Raw genomic sequence first — 18,488 nt, 5'->3', positions numbered from 1 at the left:
TGACAACACTGGCAGGTGCAAGATTTTTTAAAACATTTGCCCGTTTCCCTTTTTAAAGTGTATTAATTTCTGCTGTGTTTACTTACATTTTGGTCTTAGCCATTTAAATGTTGTTGATGGTGCACTAGTATTAAAAATATTGAGAAATTTGAAGTTTTTTGCTCTTTTTTAATAATATATATGCCCCATTTTTCCGTCATCAAACTAACTGGGAAATGTGCTTTAAAATGCTACATGATTTTACTCAAAATGCACATCTTTTACTCGTCAATTTTTAAAATCGTTTAAAATTTTCTTAAGGTTAAAGATTATGGGATTTTCTAGAATTTCTATCCATGCTCCAAATATCAAGAGTTATTAAGGCCCAGCAGGTCAAAATGATCAGATTGACCAAAATATTGGCAACGTTCAGCTTCAAAATAAAACCAATAAACCTATTGCTCCGGAAGTTGAATATTCTGCTCTTGACTAACCAATGTCTCCATTGTTGCACTGTGTCCCGCAGTTGACCCAAGTTTTCTGCAAAAGCTGACAGCTTCAATTTTAAGGATTGTTGGTTTGACACTTTATATGGACTTCAATTTGTCTTTGAGGACAATCTCTATTGTCCAGTTATCGATTGAGTGGTACAGAATCCTGGTGCACCATATTTTGCTTTGGGCATTGGACTCTGTAGGGCTGGCTCCTGGCCCTTCTGGAAATTCGAATCATTACATAAAATTAGCACCTGGCACAAAATCCTGTCATTAGACATCAAAAACAGTGACTTCGAAATCCAGTTCTGAGACATAAATGAGATTTCTTCCATGGTTAGGTAGTCTGACAACATTTGTTTTCGAGAAGATGTTTAAATAACTCGTAATCTTCAAACTATATTCTCTTTTTATTTTTACGCTTTTGGCAACAATATGAAAAAAGCAAGGGACTGGTTTGCTAATTGATTTCAATTATTGTTTTAATTTAAGAGTAGTCGGATTCAAGAAACTGAGCAATGTCATTATTGCTGACATTTAAATTTTCTGGTGAAGTGACTGGTACATCTAAATAGAAACATGTACAGACAAAATAATGCTGCTGTTTCTCTTGCTCTTCAGACTGACGAGTACCACATCCATGAAAAACAGGACCTGGGGGATATTATATTGATCCGCCTTCACAAGGAGCGCTTTTCCTTCTTCCCTGAGAACAGCTGGTTCTGCGACAAAGTCACTGTGGAATCTCCTACAGGGAAGACTTACTACTTCCCCTGCTACCGCTGGATCGAGGGGTACATCACCGTAGAGCTCCCTGAAGGAAGAGGTAGACCACTAAGTGAATAAGAAACTAGCACCCGAAAATTCACAAATCTCATGTCGTAACTTTTTTATTTTTGAATTTTCTAGGGTATGGTACCTACTTATGGGGAAATGTTATCCAGTTACTTTTATCAGCAAAAGCATCACATCATAAACGTATGTTGTTAAAGTATACAGAGACAAAATTAGTAACTCATAAAAAAAACTAAAATCATGAAGAAACTTTGTCTAAAAGGAAATTAGGCTCAGAAAGAGACCCTTACAGAAGTTATAGAAAAAATCATGTTGAGAACAGATTATTCAAGAAGTATATGTAATAACAAAATGATGCAATGGCCCTTATTTCATATGTTTGTACTCAACTTTGATTGCACTATTTCTACATACAGTCTGAGTCCTCTCTAAGATTTGAGCTGCATTAAATTAATTTCATTCACTGTGTTTCTGAGGAGCATTCTTTGTTTCTTTGCTTTTTTAATGAAAAAGCAAAAATAACCTCTGCTTGAACACCTGCTGATAACTAGGACAGCAAAAGACAATGTGGTGGTCAGTTCATGAGTCGATCTTTTAGAGTTATAGCTGTATGCTAACAAAATAATACCAAAATTTAAATTTGACAGGAATCTCACATTCCTACCACGACCCTCCAAGGTTTTATAATGTTTCTTTTATTGAAGTTCCTACTCAAGATCCACTCAGTGCAATCCTTAGTCTGGACTATGCCAATACCCTCTACTTGGTCCTGCTGACATATTTGTAATGCAGACTAAACACAGTACAGAATACGGCTGCCAGTCTGACCCTCAAAATTGGTACCAATAATTAAAGGATTCATTTAAAATCTTTGGTTATCAGCCACAGGACTTTTTTATCAGAAGTGCCCTCTGTATCTGAGAAAGGTGATGACTCAATATGTTACTAACTGAGCGTTGCGCTCACCCAACCTCCTTTTATTGCGCATTACAAATGTTTTCAAAATCAGTAGAGGTGGACACTCTTTCTCCATGTTAGTAGCCAGACTCTGGAACACTATCCCAGTTTTTCTTAAGAGAATTGCTAGAGAAGACCTTTTCAAAAAAAGGTTAAATACCTATTTTTTCAGCAAGTAACCCCTTTATGAGTTGTATTTTACCAAAGCGCCAGGATACCTCTTTGGGGGCAGCCGTGGCTTTATATACTTTGTATTTCATTCATTCATTCATTCATTCATTCATTCATTCTTCCCATGAAAGGGTTCTTGGCACCAGAATAATGGCCCTCGACCTCAACCTCGAGGTATTAAGGAGCCTCCTCATTTTTTTGTTGGGATACATCTCCTTGAGGCATATCAACTCTAGCACATAGTCTGCTAATGGGATGTCTCAAGGGTAGATGTGCCTGTATTAAAGAACGTTTCATATTTCACAGTCCTAATTACATTACTTGAACAATGTTGTACTAAACTATTGAAATGCGTTTGTTTGTTTTGAATGTAAGGATTTAGGAGCTGCACATCATTTCATTGGATCAGTAACAATTTTTGTTTTACAATGTATTGTCGGCGAAACATGGTTGAATTACAGTAAATCTCAAGAAATTGAATTACATAGCCTGTGACTAAATTAGTTTAAAAAGCCTCAAAGTTCAGCTCTGTGCAAGGTTCTGGCAACAGCCCCAGCAGAGCAAACCTAAATCTTGCAAGCTTTGCAAAGTTCAACTCTCACAAGGATTTTTAAAATAATGAGTTCAGTTTCAGCCACCTGCTGCAGCAGCAAATTCCTGGCACCTGTGAGCAGAGTATTTCCCGTGCTCGACTCCCACCACCCCTCTCTCCCACACCCGGCAAACAGGATTTTCTTTTTGTAAAGAAAAAATATATTGCCCACCTCGCCATGAGAGACTTCTCCCATGGCAGGGGGAACATTATAAAGTTTTTACTGTTCCTTATTGCCAGGGTTTACTTGGTGGTAAGAAACAGTTACAATCATTGGTAAATGGAATAGATTTCACCTATGTGATTAATAATAAGCTGTCTTTGTTGAAAGTTGTGGCTTGGTGAGTAGTTGGGCAATATAAGTTACTGAAGCCCCTTTTAAGATGTATATTAAATGTGAGGCTACTTAATGGAAAGCTTGGAGTAAATAGTGTCCAGAGACTCCAAGGGAGCTTCCCCGCAGCTATGCAAGAATCGAGTGACATCCCCAGCTGGAAGGTGTGCTGAACCGTAGATCAAAAAGGACCAGAAAGGCTGAACAATATGGATGCCAAAGGGTCTAAGAAGAAAGGCCAGTCCAAGGCAGGGGAAGCTCCTCCATGTGGGCGGAGGATCATTTCCCCACTGCTTTTTCGCAGTGGGAGAAGCAGAAACATAAAATGGTATTGTAAATACCATTTTATGTTTCTGCTTCTCGCACTGCGAGAAAGCAGAAGGGTTTGGTTAGGGGACTGGTGGCCGTGTGGGCGTGTCTGCTGGATGGCAGGGGAGGAGTTGTTTGCCTACTCAGAGGGCGCTGACTGACCAGTCATAAGTACTCTGAATTTTCTCCATGTAGGCTGCATGCAGCCTGCATGGAGAAAATGGCCTCCCCATAGACGCCTGTGGGGTCGGCGTCCCAGCCAATCACAACACTGCCATTGCAGCATTGTGATTGGCTTAGGGGAGGAGAGGGATGCTGCCTATGGCTGCTTCCTGTTGTAGTAGAGAGCACGACGCAGACCGGCGATCCGGGACCGGGTGGCAAAGGTAATTTAACTTTTTGTTTTTAAACTTAACTTCCCTCCCTCTGTCCGAGTCCCTGCCCGCGGGCCCCCTACCCCCACAACTGCAAGCCATACCGGTCGTGACTGGTCCAAGGGGAAGGAATCACCCTAATTGTAGAACCACTGCAACCACAGCGTAGAAATAGAGACTCCTTGTAGAAAAATTCCCCTGCATGAACCGAAGAATAGCAGGAGCTGCAGAAGTGCAAGGAGAAAAACACTACTCCCTACGCTCTGCATAAAAACATTGTTCTGAGAACGTGTGCACTGTAAATGACCCCTGGAACCAACCAGTTGTGTAAACAGAACCAGGGAAAGAGGCCACTAAGCAAGAGCACCTTGGTCAGACATGGTACCACAAGCAACAACATAACAAAAGTAAAATGCATGGTGCATCTGACAGCCAGCTAGAAGAGACAACCGCAGACACCAGTCATAGTGGCCTAGATTGGTGTATGGCAATCTCCATGGAAACAAGCATTTGCAATGCAATCGTCTTGCCTTGGGACCTTATATGCATTTAGCTATGCAGCACATTAGCCTGGGTGCTGAAACATCTATTGTTCTTTAACATGGAGGGAAAGTAAGCACCAAACTGCGTGACATGCCAGGTATGGGAACACATGGAGAGAAATATTGCCTGTTTTTAATATAAAATCAGGGCCTTTGGTGGTCATATCACTGAAAATACAAGATTTGAAAAAAAAATTATTGTTTATGGTTGCTTGTGGAAGACAATTTCTATGGGCTGGAATCTATGTTATGTTATGTTATATATCACTTATAAAGCGCACGTACACCAGGTTTCATGGCGTTGCTCTAAAGATGCCCTAATCCTGAACATTACTCATATGCCTGTCTAAACAGCCATGTTGTTAAGAGTATCCTAAATCTCAGAAAATCACGGCTGGATCTAATTTCTAAGGGAAAGGAGTTTGCATATCTAGGGCCTAACACGGCAAACCTAGTTCCGCCGGTACGCTTCAACCTGAATGATGGAGGAGTCAGGAGATGCAAGTGGGCCGATCGCAGATTGCGAGTAGAAATGTATCTTTTAATAATCCTGTCAACAAATTTTGGGCTCCTACCATTCAGAGATTTAAAGATGAACCATCCCACCTTGAAGGCGCATCTCTGAGTTATAGGGAGCCAGTGTAACTTCCTCAGGCGAGGGATGACATGATGGCGCCTAATTTCCTGTAAAATCAGTCTTGCTGCTTGATTCTGCACCAGTTGGAGTCGGTGGGTAAGCTTAGCCGAAATATAGAGAGTTGGCATAATCTATGTGCGAAATCACTATAGCTAAAACCACCTGTATCTTAGCTTCCTGTGTAAGAAACCTACTGATTTTTCTTATTTTCCTCATCTGGAAAAAACACGTAGAGATCACTGCGCCAACTTGAGTCTTCATTGTAAGGTCGCTGTTAATAATGACCCCCAATGTTTTGGCAGAGGCCGAGGGCGTCAGGGGCTGTCCCAGCTCCTGAGGCCAAAAAAGGGTGCTCCAGGGATTCATAGAGCCCCCTGTTAGAATCACCTCGGTCTTATCTGGATTTAACTTCAGGTGATTGCTGTACATCCAGTCACGGATGAACAGCATCGTGGTCTGAAATTCAAGGATGGATTCTTGGGTGTTGCTAATAGGAAACACGAGTTGGAAATCATCCGCATAATTAAAAGTGCGGACTTTCTTTTCTTTAAGAGCATGAATCAGAGGAAAGAGATAAAGGTTGAACAGATGGGGTAAAGTGAAGACCCCTGTGGCACACCGCAGGTAGTATTCACCATGGTGGTTGTGAACTGGCCTAGACAAACTGCTTGAGATCGGTTTCCCAGGAAGGAACAAATCCATTTAAGAGCTGAGCCTTGGATTCCTGCCCCCTCGACACGGTAGAACCAAGGCACAAGAAAGCACAAAAAAACCCGCGCAAAACGCAAAAAGGGGGCAGGGTAGAAACACCCTGACCCCCTAGGCCTGCTTAGGGGGTCCCACAAGGATTTTGTTTTAAAAAATCGGCAAAATCCACGCTGGGTGCGCGGATCCTGGTGATTAAAAAAAAAACGAAGCGCGGACTCCCGCGCTTCGTTGCTAATTAGCCCCCGGGGGGTAAGTCCCGGGGGCAATATGTTTTATGTAATGGGGGCCCCAAGGGACCCCCCAGCCCCAGGGACTGTCACCCCCTGGGGCTCTACTTAATTTTGATTGCGGGGGGCACAATGCCCCTGGGGCTTTTTTAAAAATAAAAAATAACCGGTGTGGGGGGCTCAAGCCTCTCACACGCCCCGGGGACCGCCACCTCCCTGGGGCTATAAATATTAAAATTGGGGGTCCGTGACGGACACCCCAGCCCCGGGGACCATCAGCCCCCGGGGCTTTATAAATTGTGGGAGGGGGGCCGCGCGGCGTCCATCCTTGAGCCTTGTCATGGCCCTGGGGACCACCACCCCCCAGGGCCGGCTCCTGCAGTGTTCCGGGGAGCCCACCTCCGGGACACTGTAGTTTACCATAGCAAACTTGGTTTGGATTTTGAAAGAGAGAGCAGGGAAACCAGCTCTCTCTTTCAAAAAGCAAACCAAATTGATTTTCCACACAGGGAGCTGCATCTTAGCAGCTCCCCATGTGGAAATGCAATGCCGGCTCCCGAGGGACGCAGGGAGCCGGCGGGACTGTGGGGGGATTGGGGACCCCCCACAGTCCCCAACGGAGAGGGCCAGCCCAGGGGGATTTGAAAAATAATAAAATTACAATAAAAAACAAAGGCCGGCCCCGGGGGATTGGGTCCCCGGGCCATAAGTGGCCTGAGGAGGGGGGCAACGCAGCCCCCCTACTAAAGATTTTTTTTTTTTAAAGCCATTCCCCAGGGAATGGGGTCCCCGGGGCTGATTAAGGCCTCGGGAGGGGGGCCACGCGGCCCCCTTCCAAATATTATTTTTTAATATTTTAATATTAGGGGGCAGGCCCTGGGGGATGAGATCCCCAAGGCCAAGAACTTAGAAAAATAAGGGGGGCCACACAGCCCCCATTCTTAAAAAAAATTAAAAAATAATAGACTGACATCGTGCCGGAGGCCACGTCCCCTCATTGCAGATGGGGAACGAATTACCCCTGAATACTGGGAGTCCCTGGGGGCCAACTAGCCAACCAGGAATCTCCAGTATGCTCCAGGGGGCTGCGTTGCAGAGAGGTGTTCTGAGGCCATGCCCCTTTTTACCCTCTCTGCAACGCAGCTCTGTGGTGCTTAATGGAGGTAGCTGGTGGGCTAGTTGCACCCCAGGGACCATCAGGATTCAAGGGGAGTTAATCCCCCAACTTAAAATACGCCACGGGGTGCGTTTGCACAGTGGTGAAGGGAGGGGGCGGGGCCTTGGCTTGACGTGTGCAAACACACCCTGTGGCGCGGTTTAAGTTGGGGAATTAATTCCTCTTCAATCCTGAGGGTCCCTGGGGGCCAGCTAGCCCACCAGGTACCTCCAGTAAGCGCCACGGTGCTGCGTTACAGATTCTTGTAAAAAGGGGCGTGTCCTCTGAACACATCTCTTTCAACACAGCTCTCTGGCGCATACTGGAGGTACCTGGTGGGCTAGTTGGACCCCAGGGACCCTCAGGATTGAGGAGGAATTAATTCTCCAACTTAAAAAGCGCCACAGGGTGTGTTTGCAGACATGAGACCTCAGGCCACCCCCCCCTCCCTTCACCAGTGTGTAAACGCACCCCGTGGCGCATTTTAAGAGGTAGTTTTAATCCCCATGCCCTATTATATACTAGGGGCTTACAGAGGAGGTCATGCTAATCACAGGTGGACCCCAACGCATAGTGTTCCCTAGTGTATGTAGGTGTTTTCACTGTATTCTAAGTGTCTTTTAGAATAGCACAGGCTCTAGGCCTGGTTAGTCAGACTCAGTTACCACCAGTATCCATCTGAAAAAGTTGAGGGTACAGGATGATTTTGCAACAAGGCTTCTTTCTCCTCTTCTGTTTGTTCTTTCTGCACTTTTTCATTCTTCCTGCACTTTTCTTCGTCTTTGAGGACTTCTGCTGCTTCTTTCTGTATTTTTTTTTTCTTTCTGTGCGTTATTTCTTCTTACTTCACATGTCCTATCTCTGTCGGCATAGTTAGAAGTTAGCATTTAAAAAACCTTTGAAATTCACTGCAAAAACCATAGGTTTCAGAGGTGTTGTAGTTAGCTGGACATTTCACTCATACAAAACCATAGAAATTCCCCTGTTATAGTTAGTTCAACTAACAATAACTCGCGCGCCCACAATGCACTGCTGATGTCACATATTACATCACGCATGACATGGTCAGTGACATCCCTCATGACATCACTGATGACATCTCAAATGACATCCCTGATGACATCACTGATAAAAATCACCCATGATGTAGCAGCAGAAGAGTACAGAGAATTACCCTTTATCTGTCAGCTGCCAATAGTAGCTCCCTAAGGTATTTTATTATTTCTTATGTTACTGATTAAAACTATTTTGGAGGTAAGCAATGCAATACTTTGATTGTATGTTAAAGGTAAAGCTAATGCATATTGCATGGTTGCTTTTTGGGGTTTTATAAACTTTTTTCCCCGAAAAAACTATTTTATATATTTTCAACATACATCTAACAATAATAAATGTCAAGCTCAAATCAAAATTACAAAAGGTATATATACTGTAATTTTATATCACATAGCTTGGCTACATTACACATCTGTCATAAGGAATCTATGTTTCTATGTAGGAAATATTCATTTTCTAGTTTCTCTTTGGTAATTCCCCAGATATTGGGTTTCTCATCTGCTCTGATCCCTTATGGTACCTTTTGGATTTAAACTGAAAGGAATTGTTTAGGTTGTATACCAAAAGTAATTAAGAAGTAACACCTAACCCTTTAATAATACAATTTCCAACTAAGCAGTGAGTGAGTGTTTATCTCTATGAATGGCAGATGTTTTGCACACATCAATATTTTACATTATTCTGTCAACGGCATCTCTTGGAAATGAATGACAGTTTATAGATATCCAGGATTTCATTGCAACTCCTGCATAGATTGATAGTGGTGATCCAGCTGTACTGTAATTAATGTTAAATGGTTTGTCAGGCTATAGCTAGTGCTCAAGATAAGATTTATTGGACACTAAGCATATAATAATTGTTTATTTTTCTTGACTTGTACTACACGATATTTCAAGCCCATCAAATTGTATGCATTGTTCTCATTCTCCTAAATATTAAGAAAAATCTTTAACTCGAAAGATAAACCCTAAACAGTTATTATGCATTATGCCCTACAGCCAAGGCCATGAAGACTCAAACTAGTACGGAAGGTCTTCAAGCACCTATGGGCATGTTAAAATTGACTACAGCTGTCTACTCAATCCTGTAATACTAAGACATCTTGTTTTTCTGTGCTTGTGAATGGTTGAGACATGGACTTTTCCCATGAAGAGCAAATGAATCTAGATAATTCTTTGAATTACACTGGAAAATTAATTCTGAAATGTACATTCCAAAAATGTAACAGGAATTAACTTTTCTGAATCTTAGAGATGTAAATGAGTGTCTGAAGCAAAACAAAATAGAATAGAAAGACAGAAACTTTATGGGAAGAACCACTTTACTTGCTGTTAGACCCGGCCTCGTAGCATGGCTCTTCCTGTCCTTGCACTACCTAACCTGGTACCTGGGACCCCAAGCACACGGCCCAGCCGATCCTTCCCACCAGAACACACACACGCGACCCGGGCCTCCCCGTCCATGGCCTCTCTCCTTTCGGCCACCCCGGGCACGCGTGCCCACTTCATGCACCAAGATGGCTGCCCGGCCCCAGCACAACCCGGGCCTAGAGGCGCCACTCCGGCTGAAGGACATCACGCTTCCAGGGGATGAGAGAGGGAGGAGCCGTTTCTATCGCACCTCTGAACTCCCCTGGGACGATGGGTTTCGATCGGCCCTCCGGCCTCCCTGAGGGCTGTCTCCACGCCTGCTGGGTGTCTGGGACTCCCCCCGACCCGGCCCTGAAAGGATCAAAAGACAATGGTAGGAAACCTCGACAAGCGACCCCCAGGTGACAAGACCCCTGCCTGCACAGACTCCGGACATCAAAGAGGGGTCGACCTATAACAAGGGGTGCTCTGGGACTGTCCGGCAGATTTGCCTTGGAACATCTGAGCCCTGCTGAGTGACTCGCGGCTCCCTGAAGATCGTAAGACCTCCGAACTTGTGCTTGAGCCCTGCTGAGTGACTCGCGGCTCCCTGAAGATCGTAAGACCTCCGAACTTGTGCCTGAGCCTGCTGAGTGACTCGCGGCTCCCTGAAGATCGTAAGACCTCCGAACTTGTGCTTGAGCCCTGCTGAGTGGCTCGCGGCTCCCTGAAGATCGTAAGACCTCCGAACTTGTGCTTGAGCCTGCTGAGTGACTCGCGGCTCCCCCAGACTCTCTTTGGTCCCGCCGGACCCCACGACGACAAGCGTATCCCCCGGCTCGAAGATTGTGAGCTGTGCGCCGGGTACGCTCCTGCATTTGATCCATATCCCCCCAAAGACTGTCCCGCTACCTCCTACCCCCGCCAAGACTCTGTGAGCCCACGCTCTGCTTGTAAATATCTGCCTTGCTGATCATAAAGATCCTACCACCTCAATTTGATAAAGCTTGAATCCTAAGAACCCTCGGTGTGGTATCTCTTTGTCGTGTGGTGCAGAGTGTACGATCCTAGATACGAGATTCCTCCCCTGCGGAGTCTCCCGCCAGTGCCCGGCTACGATACTTTGAGGGTGGGTCTCAGGACAGTCAGGGCCCCCTCCGGGCCCCTCTGAGGTCGCCTTCTAACATTGGTGGCAAGCGACGGGATTCGGGCCCATAACCTAGAGATCGTACCGTGAACGACTGACGCACTACCGACAAAGATGGCAGAAGGAAGCGCCATGAGCCCCGCAGAAACCAACACCAACAGGGTGTTCCAGGTGGAACAACTAGAAGAATACACGCACAAAGAACTGAATCAATTCTGCAAAGAACTTAAAATCGCTACCACCGGTCTCAACACCAAAGAAGATTTGCAGAAAGCACTGAAAGCTTGGGTGGATGCCGGGGCCTCCCGCCCAGAAGGCATGGGGGAGCGACACGACGAAGCAGAACCCCCCCAAGGCGAAAGCAGCAGCAGTCAGGTGCGAGGCTTCGTGCCAGACGGGGGCCTTTCCCCGGAAGAACTCGCAGACAAAGAGAGAAGTCGCAATCACGAACTCGAGTTAGCCAAACTCAAAATCGAAGGCGAATTGAAATTAGCGGAAAAAAAGCTAGCAGTAGAACAAATGCGCGTACAAGGCGAATTGGAAGAGAAGAAGCTCCAACGGGAGCACGAAGGAAGGAAGCTCCAACTAGAGCACGAACGCAGCTTGAAGGAGATCGAGCTCAAAGCCAGAAACGAGGAAGGGAGGCCCCCGGGGAACCGAGAGGCGGCCTCCCCGGCGGAACAGAAGGTCCACATCCCCAAGGACGTGGTCAAAGAATATTATAAAAATGATGACATTCAACAATGGTTCAGGGCCTACGAGGTCGCCATGACCTCTCATCGGGTCCCGCAGAAGGACTGGGGGGCAGGGCTGTGGGGACGGTTTCTGAGCGAAGGAAGGGACACCCTGCTCTACCTACCCATCTCCCTGCAGACCTCCTACAGCCACATGAAAGAGGCTCTCCTCACCAGGTACGGCCTCACCCCAGAGATGTACCGTCAGCGATTCCGGGACTGCAGGAAGATCCCGGGCACCACCTGGGTTGAGTATGTAAACTTTTTCAGTCAGGCCTTCGATGGGTGGATCAAGGGCAGCAAGGTCACCACCCTCGAGGAACTCACCGACCTCATGTTGTGGGAACACCTGGCTGCGAACTGCTTTGTGGAACTACGCCAGCATCTGCTCGACAGCAAACTCACCGATCCCAGGAAGCTGGCTGTGGAAGCAGACCGCTGGACCAACACCCGGGTCCCCCGGAGCATTGTCGGAGAATACCCCCGAGCCAGTCAGGGACCACCCCGCCAGAGAGGGGGAGGGAACCAGGGAGGGCAGAGAGAGTCCCAGTCGAGTCCCCCGAAGACCCAACCTCCACCTTTCCCGGCGCCCCCCCCACCAGTCCCCGGACCCCCCAGGAGACGGGGGCACCGGGTAACCATCACTTGTTTCCATTGTCAGAAGCCCGGGCACTACGCCAATGACCCGGAGTGCCCCATGGCCCCCCAGGTCCCCCCTGCTGCAAACCCTGCTAGACAGATAGCCAACGTAGCCCTGGGGGAGGAAGTGGAGGACACCGGGGAGTGGGAACCCGCAGCTATGGCCCTAGTATCCCTGGGAGATAGAGAGATGGTCCCTGGTAGCCTCCTGCCCTCCAACACGAAGAAGTACGGGCAGCTCATCAAGATCAATGGCCACCAAATAGAAGCCCTGCGAGACACCGGGGCCAGCATCACCGGTGTCCTCAGGCACTTAGTCCCCGAGGAGCAGATCCTACCCAACGTCTTTTGCCCCGTAATTTCCGCAGATAATAGAGAGAGTATGTGTCAGGTAGCCCTGGTGCCGTTTGAGTGGGGAGGGGTGATAGGTAAACTGAGGGTTGCCGTAAGAACCTCCCAGCCGGTCGACTGCCTCTTAGGGAACGACCTGGAGAGTTCTCCCTGGAAGTACGTCGAGCGTAAGGCCCACCTAGGAATGATGGGACTCCCCGAGTGGGTGTGCGCCATCACCCGATCTATGTCCGCCCGACTCACCCCCCTGGGGGAAGTCGAGGACACCCCGACCGAGGGAGTCAGAGCAGTCCCTGCCGAGGGTCCTCCCGTCCCCCCATCGGGAGGGTCAGTCGCCAGCGACGAACCCTCACCGTCCGACACCACCCCGGTCCCCGAGTTAGGCGATCTGGCCGAATTGGCCCCGTGGCGCCACGAGGGCGGGCCCACCCGGGAGGAGTTCTGCCGGGAGCAAGCCACCTGTCCTTCCCTGGTCGGACTGCGGCACCAGGCCGAGGGCCAAGCCGCAGGCGACCAAACCGGAACGCACCGAGTTTATTGGGAAAATAACCTCTTGTACAGTGAGCAGAAGTCGGTGGAGCTAGGATCCGGCCGGGTGCTGGTGGTACCCCTACGCTTCCGAGACTTCCTCCTGGGCTTGGCCCACGACGTCCCCCTCGCCGGCCACCTGGGTCAGGACAAGACCTACAGCCGTCTCGTGACTCACTTTTACTGGCCTAGGATGAAAGCAGCTGTAGAAGCCCACTGCAAGTCCTGTCCCACGTGCCAGGCTAGTGGGAAGAGTGGGGGGAAGCGCAAGGCTCCCCTCCAACCCTTCCCGGTCGCCAGTACCCCATTCGAACGAGTCAGGATCGACATCGTGGGGCCCCTGGATCCCCCCACCTCCCAAGGTCACCGTTTCATCCTGGTCCTAGTGGATCACACCACCCGATACCCTGAGGCGATCCCCCTACGCACCGTCACGGCTCCCGTGGTGGGCCGAGCCCTGATGGGGATCTTTTCCCGGGTGGGTTTTCCCCGCGAGGTCGTGAGCGATCGCGGCACTAATTTTATCTCAAAATACATGACGTCCCTGTGGCAACAATGTGGAGTGTCCTATAAGTTCACCACCCCGTACCATCCCCAAGGGAACGGCCTAGTAGAAAGGTTTAACCGGACTCTGAAAGGGATGATCAACGGCTTAGAAGAACCCCTCCGGCGTAAGTGGGACGTCCTGCTCCCCTGCCTCCTGTTCGCTTACCGGGAAGTCCCACAGAAGTCCTTGGGGTTCAGCCCGTTTGAATTACTATATGGACACCCCGTCCGAGGTCCCCTCAGCTTGGTTAAGGAAGGGTGGGAGGCAGCACCCCAGACCACCCCACGAGATGTGTTCCAATACGTTCTGGCCCTCCGGAACCAGACCAGGAAGTTCCGAGAGCTGGCCGAGGCCAACCTGGAGGCAAGCCAAGAAGAGATGAAGCGCTGGTACGACCAGAATGCTACTCTGGTCGAGTTCCAGCCAGGCCAGCAGGTATGGGTCATGGCCCCCGTGAAGCCTGGCGCCCTCCAGGACAAGTGGACCGGGCCCTTCAAAGTGATTGAGCGGAAGAGTCCAGTCACGTACTTGGTGGACGTCCAGTCGCCCCGGGATCCCCTGCGGGTCCTACACGTGAACCGCCTCAAGCCTCACTTCGTGCGGACAGAACTGAGCCTCCTGCTGGCCACCGATGACGGGGCCGAAGATGAGTCCCATCCCCTCCCGGACCTCCTGTGTGTCAGGGAGAAGGATGGCTCCGTGGAAGGAGTGAACCTCTCCCCATCCCTCACTGACCAGCAACAAGCGGACTGTCGCCAGCTCCTAGGACAATTCTCCGACCTCTTCTCCCTGATCCCCCGAGTCACCGACTGGTGTGTCCATGACGTGGACACCGGGGACAGCCCGCCAGTAAGACACCGAGCCTACCGAGTCCCTGACCGGGTCCGGTCCTGCATTCAAGCTGAAGTCTCGAAGATGTTGACCCTGGGGGTGATCGAGCCATCCGATAGTCCCTGGGCCAGCCCCGTGGTCCTAGTTCCGAAGGCAGCGGCCCCCGGTGTCGCCCCCGAGCTCCGATTCTGCGTGGACTACCGGGGGCTCAATGACGTCACCCGGGCCGATGCCCACCCCATTCCCCGAGCCGACGAGCTCATTGACCGACTCGGGGCGGCCCGGTTCCTCAGCACATTCGACCTCACCTGCGGATACTGGCAGATTACGCTCACAGAGGAAGCCAAGGAGCGGTCCGCCTTCTCCACCCCAGATGGGCATTATCACTTCCGCGTAATGCCCTTCGGAATGAAAAATGCCCCGGCCACTTTCCAGCGACTGGTGAATAGGGTCCTGGCCGGGATGGAACAGTTCAGTGCGGCCTATCTAGACGACATCGCCGTTTTCAGTTCCGGATGGAGTGAGCACCTCCAGCACCTCCGGAGAGTGCTAACCGCCCTGCGCCAGGCAGGCCTCACAGTAAAAGCCAGCAAGTGCCAGATTGGGCAAGGATCAGTAGTCTACCTGGGGCACCAGGTCGGGAGCGGTCAGGTCGCCCCTCTACAGCCGAAGATCGACGCCATCCTAGCCTGGGAACCACCCACCACCCAAACGGAGGTCCGAACCTTCCTGGGCCTCACTGGCTACTACCGAAGATTCATCCGGGGGTATGGCAGCCTGGTTGGCCCCCTCACCAAACTCACATCCAAAAAACAGCCCAAGAGGGTGCAGTGGACGACTGCCTGCCAGGAAGCGTTCGATGCCCTAAAGAAGGCCATGTCACGGCCCCCGTCCTCCAGGCTCCCGACTACTCCAAGGAGTTTGTAGTCCAGACCGATGCCTCCGAGCATGGCATTGGAGCCGTCCTGTCCCAGGTGAATGACCAAGGCCTAGACCAGCCCATCGCCTTCCTCAGCCGGCGGCTGTTGCCCAGAGAACAGAGGTGGAGCACCATTGAGCGCGAAGCATTTGCCGTAGTCTGGGCCCTCAAGAAGCTGCGCCCTTACCTGTTTGGCACCCATTTCAAAGTCCAAACCGACCATCGGCCCTTGCGATGGCTCATGCAGATGCGAGGAGAAAACCCCAAGCTACTGCGGTGGTCAATCTCCCTCCAGGGGATGGATTTCACCGTAGAACATCGCCCTGGTACGAACCACGCCAACGCTGACGGCCTCTCCCGGTTCTTCCGCCTCAGCGAAGAGAACCCCCCAAGATGATGGGTAGTTCTCTCCGGCTTTCAGCTGGGGGGGACGCGTGTTAGACCCGGCCTCATAGCATGGCTCTTCCTGTCCTCGCACTACCTAACCTGGTACCTGGGACCCCAAGCACACGGCCCAGCCGATCCTTCCCACCAGAACACACACACGCGACCCGGGCCTCCCTGTCCATGGCCCCTCTCCTTTCGGCCACCCCGGGCACGCGTGCCCACTTCATGCACCAAGATGGCCGCCCGGCCCCAGCACAACCCGGGCCTAGAGGCGCCACTCCGGCTGAAGGACATCACGCTTCCAGGGGATGAGAGAGGGAGGAGCCGTTTCTATCGCACCTCTGAACTCCCCTGGGACGATGGGTTTCGATCGGCCCTCCGGCCTCCCTGAGGGCTGGCTCCACGCCTGCTGGGTGTCTGGGACTCCTCCCGACCCGGCCCTGAAAGGATCAAAAGACAATGGCAGGAAACCTCGACAAGCGACCCCCAGGTGACAAGACCCCTGCCTGCACAGACTCCGGACATCAAAGAGGGGTCGACCTATAACAAGGGGTGCTCTGGGACTGTCCGGCAGATTCGCCTTGGAACATCTGAGCCCTGCTGAGTGACTCGCGGCTCCCTGAAGATTGTAAGTCCTCCGAACTTGTGCTTGAGCCCTGCTGAGTGACTCGCGGCTCCCTGAAGATCGTAAGACCTCCGAACTTGTGCCTGAGCCTGCTGAGTGACTCGCGGCTCCCTGAAGATCGTAAGACCTCCGAACTTGTGCTTGAGCCCTGCTGAGTGACTCGCGGCTCCCTGAAGATCGTAAGACCTCCGAACTTGTGCTTGAGCCTGCTGAGTGACTCGCGGCTCCCCCAGACTCTCTTTGGTCCCGCCGGACCCCACGACGACAAGCGTATCCCCCGGCTCGAAGATTGTGAGCTGTGCGCCGGGTACGCTTCTGCATTTGATCCATATCCCCCCAAAGACTGTCCCACTACCTCCTACCCCCGCCAAGACTCTGTGAGCCCACGCTCTGCTTGTAAATATCTGCCTTGCTGATCATAAAGATCCTACCACCTCGATTTGATAAAGCTTGAATCCTAAGAACCCTCGGTGTGGTGTCTCTTTGTCGTGTGGTGCCGAGTGTACGATCCTAGATACGAGATTCCTCCCCTGCGGAGTCTCCCGCCAGTGCCCGGCTACGATACTTTGAGGGTGGGTCTCAGGACAGTCAGGGCCCCCTCCGGGCCCCTCTGAGGTCGCCTTCTAACACTTGCAAATATGTTAAGTTCTTCAAAAACAAGCAAAAAGCCGACTTAGCCAATTTTTGAAGTCATCTGTCGTATTAGGGTGCCGATTCTGATCCGTTAAAAAATATTTCCGTACGACTCGTATCCGTATATTTTTCCGTACGAATCGTACAAGTCATGTCCGACCCGTGAAGTACGATTCGTACGGGAAAAAGTACATACGGATCGGCCGCTCCGTACGAATCGTACGGAAAACGTCCCGTACACGGTGAATGACTCTACCCGCTACGAAGCGAAGTTTGTACGACTCGTAGCCCGGGAAAAGTTGTTCCCGGGGTATGAGTCGAACAGGCCCCCCGTATGTACGCACCGTACCCCCACCCCCCCCATATGTACGCACCATACCCCCACCCCCCGTATGTACGCACTATACCCCCACCACTCCCAATATGTACGCACCGTACCCCCACCCCCATATGTACACACCGTACCCCCACCACCCCCGTATGTACGCACCGTACCCCCACCCCCCATATGTACGCATCGTACCCCCAGCTTTTACGGCTCTTTTTGGCTCCCGTAAAAAATTACCTGTACGGAGTGCCGTAGGGACGGATCGTACTTTCTGGGCCGTAAAACGCGGCTTACATACGTACGGACATCGCGTACAGGCTGATTCGTAGTTTTTTTTACCCGTACGGTCTTTTGTACGATTCGTACGGAAATAGGCTTTCTGTACGAATCGTACTTCCTAGGTTGTACGGACAGTTTACCGGGTACGAGTCGTACGGAGAAAACGCTCCGTACGACGATTCGTAGGGCCTTTTTACCGGATCGCAATCGGCACCTAAGTATTGAAAAGTCATTAAACAATCTACTTTGAGAATGTGAAAGATACTGGCTAGGTTTTTCTGTGAGTAGTGAGTGGTTGAAGGATAGCTGGTACTGGTCTGAAGTTGTACTGTCATTGATGTAGGTGCCCAGCAAAAATAGTGTTACCCCCAACAAAGTTCTGCGGTGGGGAGGGGATGAACAAGAACTCTTGGCTAAGATTCATCCACACTCAAAACAGGACAATCCTCCTGCACATGGTTAGTGGGGTGAATTTTCAGCCCTTCAGTTTATTGAGGTGAATGGCAGTGCCATGTGACAATCAAGTGCCATAGATAGGTCTGGACCACAATAAATAAAACAAAGGCAGTGAAACATGCATTCTGTCATTACCTGTTACCATTCCAACTATAAAGTAAGCAGTCACTAGTAGAATATCATGCTTCATTTTGGTGGCAGGAGAGCCACTCCCTCTAAAGAGGAAAAACTTCATGAATTTGTGTATACTTCTGCTATTATAAAAGAGCTTTAGTAAAACATGTCAATGTTCACTTTAGAATTCTTGGTTTCCCAGAGAATGGGTAGGTATTCGTATCATAGCTCATCTGTACCATCTTTGTACTGGTAATCCAAAAAGTAGCACCTTGTGAGTTTCACTGACT

General features: G+C 50.0%; 1 protein-coding gene across 1 annotated transcript in view; it reads left to right on the top strand.

Annotated features, from left to right (window-relative positions):
- LOC146780159 (arachidonate 12-lipoxygenase, 12R-type-like) overlaps positions 1-18,488 on the top strand; it is a 366,345-nt gene that overhangs the window by 90,350 nt on the left and 257,507 nt on the right. The window contains exon 2 of the mRNA XM_085638404.1: positions 1,095-1,299. Within this exon, the coding sequence (XP_085494530.1) occupies positions 1,095-1,299 (205 nt within the window). The remainder of the gene's footprint in view (positions 1-1,094; positions 1,300-18,488) is intronic.

This window comes from Triturus cristatus, chromosome 12 (genome assembly GCF_964204655.1).
Source record: "Triturus cristatus chromosome 12, aTriCri1.1, whole genome shotgun sequence".
In the NCBI taxonomy this organism is placed as follows: domain Eukaryota; kingdom Metazoa; phylum Chordata; class Amphibia; order Caudata; family Salamandridae; genus Triturus; species Triturus cristatus.
This window is presented reverse-complemented; position numbering and strand designations above follow the sequence as displayed.